A 2,414-nucleotide genomic window follows, 5' to 3' on the forward strand; every position below is an offset into this window, starting at 1 on the left:
CTGGAGAAACGAGGTTCGCCATTGCCCCCGTTGGGGGCTGCCCGGCAGTATCCCAAGCGTACTGGTCGAGCTCACGTGGTTGCGACATCGACGCTGCCTTCACTTTTTTACTGTCAACTGACGTTCGAAGACACTAAGAAAACATTATAACCATAATTGAAGGATAAAAACAAAACAAAAAACTCGCAGGCACAGACACCGCGGTTGCCGTCGGCAAGATCCACCGCAGGCCATAATTATATATATATATATATGCATCTGGGTATAAGCCCGGGGATAGCGCGGACGGCCCCCGCAACCCACAGCAAAGACAAGGGCGTGCCCCACGTACCGCCTCGTTGGCCCCGGCTGTGCTTCCCCACCGTCTCCCCGCCCCGTTCAACCCCGACTGAGGCGCTTTACGCCGCCCGAGGGAGGAGCAACGCGCCAAACACAAAACGGAGGAAAAAAAAACAATCGGCACGCAAACCCAGTTTGCCCGGCGCCCTCCTTCGGGCACGCTGCTGGGCACAGACCGCCGGTAAGCGGAAAAGGTAAACGACAACACCACAAACAGTACAAGGAACCCAAAAAAAACCCGACACTGCCACCCAGAGTACCGCTGGCACGCAGAGCCGCCTTGGCGGTCTTTTCGCGTCCCTCCGCGCGCGCCCCACACACAACAGCCACCTCGCCGCTGTTGCACCTCTTTCGCGCGCCGCCCGGCAGCAAGTGAGCGGCATCCGTTGGCCGCCGTCGCTGACCGCAGCAGTGACGCGTGTGCGGCCAAAAAAAACAAAAAAGTCGGGTCTAGTTTACGCGCTTCGCAGGCCCAGTCATGTCAACAGCGCTGGTGGAGGGGCGCTTCCCACGCGGCACAAGGTTCGATAATTCAAAAAGAAAACCGGAGGAAGGACGGCTGCTATTGCTGCCCCAAAGTTTGAGAGTGGCAAGGTGGGGGGCGGCATCCGCACTCGCGTGTGCCCTTTTGCTCGTGCCCACGGCGCCTGCGCCCCGCTTCCGTCTCCCGCCCCGTTGCCGGAGGGGCAAAGCAAGAAGGCCGCCCTCCCACGCACAGCGCCGTCCAGCGCACCAACGAGGCCAAACACCGTGTTGACCTTTGGGGTGAAGAGGCCGCAGAGCAGCGAGGTAGCCGCGAGGCCAACGACGAAGATGCAGTGCCTCCAAAACGGCAGCCTGTCGGGGTCCCACCCGAAGCTGTGGTTGAGGGAGTTGCGGGGGATGAGAACAAGAAAGCGGGCAGGAGGCGCACAGCTCCACCAGCACGCCAACGTACGCCACCATCGCCGCCGGCTCCTTCACTGGGTCGTACAGCAGCAGAGCGGAGACGGTTGCACGGCTGCCGAGGTCGAGGTAGCCGAAAACGCCTGTCAAGACGTGCACTATGAAGCTCAGAAGCATTGCGATGGCAGAGTGCAGGGTGAATCGAACCGCGCTGCGCTCTTACATGTCCCAAGCACCATTTCTTTCTTCTTACCTCTTTTCATCCTAACCATTCTGCCTCCGCAAGTGCCGCGCCATCACCCTTCCGAGGTGAGCTCGGCAGTGGGGGGTTCCCCCACCACGCGAGGATGCAGAAGAAGTTGAATTCCGGCCGCTCCCGCCGGATCCGTTTTGCCGCTCCGAAGAGCGGCCGAAGCGGAGAAATGACGATGTGCGGTTCCTGTGGCACACGCCACCGTGGGCGACTGGAAGTGTGCGAGGGCGCAGCAATACAAAAAGGCGAACTAAGGGCACCCCTTCCCCCCCGACGTACCAGCGTCATCGCCCACGCCGTTGCGGGCCGAGAGCGGATCGGAGTTTGGGAGGACCGACCAGGCCGCAGAGGCCGCACCGGAGAGCACGTGCCCCGGCGTTTCCCACACACGCATACACACACGCACACACGCAGGCCGTCGCGGAGCCACGTCGTGGCTTTGTGCTTGGGCCTGCCCTTTTCGCAAAACCCGCCCACAGCGCGCTCTGTGACGGGACGGGGCGTGGCGGACACACCGGCCCTCTCGCCGAGGAATCTTCGGCATGGGCCCCTCTGCGCCCCCTTTTGCCCCCACCGCAGCTTCGTTTGATAGGGCGCCGCGGTTGGGCGCAGCTGAAGTGACCCGGGCGGGTTTCTGCCGCGCAGAAGAGAAGGTAGGGGCCCTTCGCGGGGCAGCGTGGGGCCACCGGCCGTGAAGATATGTTTGCGGGGCGCGCCACGCGACGCAGATGCCTCCTCGGGCAGGACGCAGGGGCGGCACTCCACAACACTCCAGGTCTCTCTGCGTCCGTGCGGAAAATATTTTTGCTCCGGCGGAAGCGTGTCAGTTGCCGGGCGTGCGCTCCGCAGACGCCGAGGGAGCCGCACGGCGCACGGCTGCCCATCCCGCGCNCTCGGGGGGGCAGCNCGCCGCCGTGGCGTTGCGGCGCGGGGTCTC

The 2,414-nt window shown here is 63.2% G+C and overlaps 3 protein-coding genes across 3 annotated transcripts in view, besides 1 other annotated feature; all 3 read right to left on the bottom strand.

Annotated features, from left to right (window-relative positions):
• Tco025E_08523 (amino acid transporter) overlaps nucleotides 1-88 on the bottom strand; it is a gene marked incomplete at both ends in the record, with an annotated part of 1,422 nt that extends 1,334 nt beyond the window's left edge. The window contains one exon of the mRNA XM_029375370.1: nucleotides 1-88. This exon is cut by the window's left edge and continues 1,334 nt beyond it. Within this exon, the coding sequence (XP_029224516.1) occupies nucleotides 1-88 (88 nt within the window).
• Nucleotides 89-237: 149 nt separating this feature from the next.
• Nucleotides 238-254: a microsatellite.
• Nucleotides 255-789: 535 nt separating this feature from the next.
• On the bottom strand, nucleotides 790-1,401 carry Tco025E_08524 (amino acid transporter; the record flags this gene model as incomplete). Its single annotated transcript, XM_029375371.1, has 1 exon — nucleotides 790-1,401. One exon carries the CDS (start codon nucleotides 1,399-1,401, stop codon nucleotides 790-792), a length of 612 nt encoding a protein of 203 aa, XP_029224517.1.
• Nucleotides 1,402-1,483: 82 nt separating this feature from the next.
• Nucleotides 1,484-2,414, bottom strand: part of Tco025E_08525 (uncharacterized protein) — a gene marked incomplete at both ends in the record, with an annotated part of 1,836 nt that continues 905 nt past the window's right edge. Inside the window, one exon of the mRNA XM_029375372.1 lies at nucleotides 1,484-2,414. This exon is cut by the window's right edge and continues 905 nt beyond it. Within this exon, the coding sequence (XP_029224518.1) occupies nucleotides 1,484-2,414 (931 nt within the window).

Source organism: Trypanosoma conorhini (genome assembly GCF_003719485.1).
Source record: "Trypanosoma conorhini strain 025E chromosome Unknown Tco_14.4_contig_00803, whole genome shotgun sequence".
Taxonomy (NCBI): Eukaryota; Euglenozoa; class Kinetoplastea; order Trypanosomatida; family Trypanosomatidae; genus Trypanosoma; species Trypanosoma conorhini.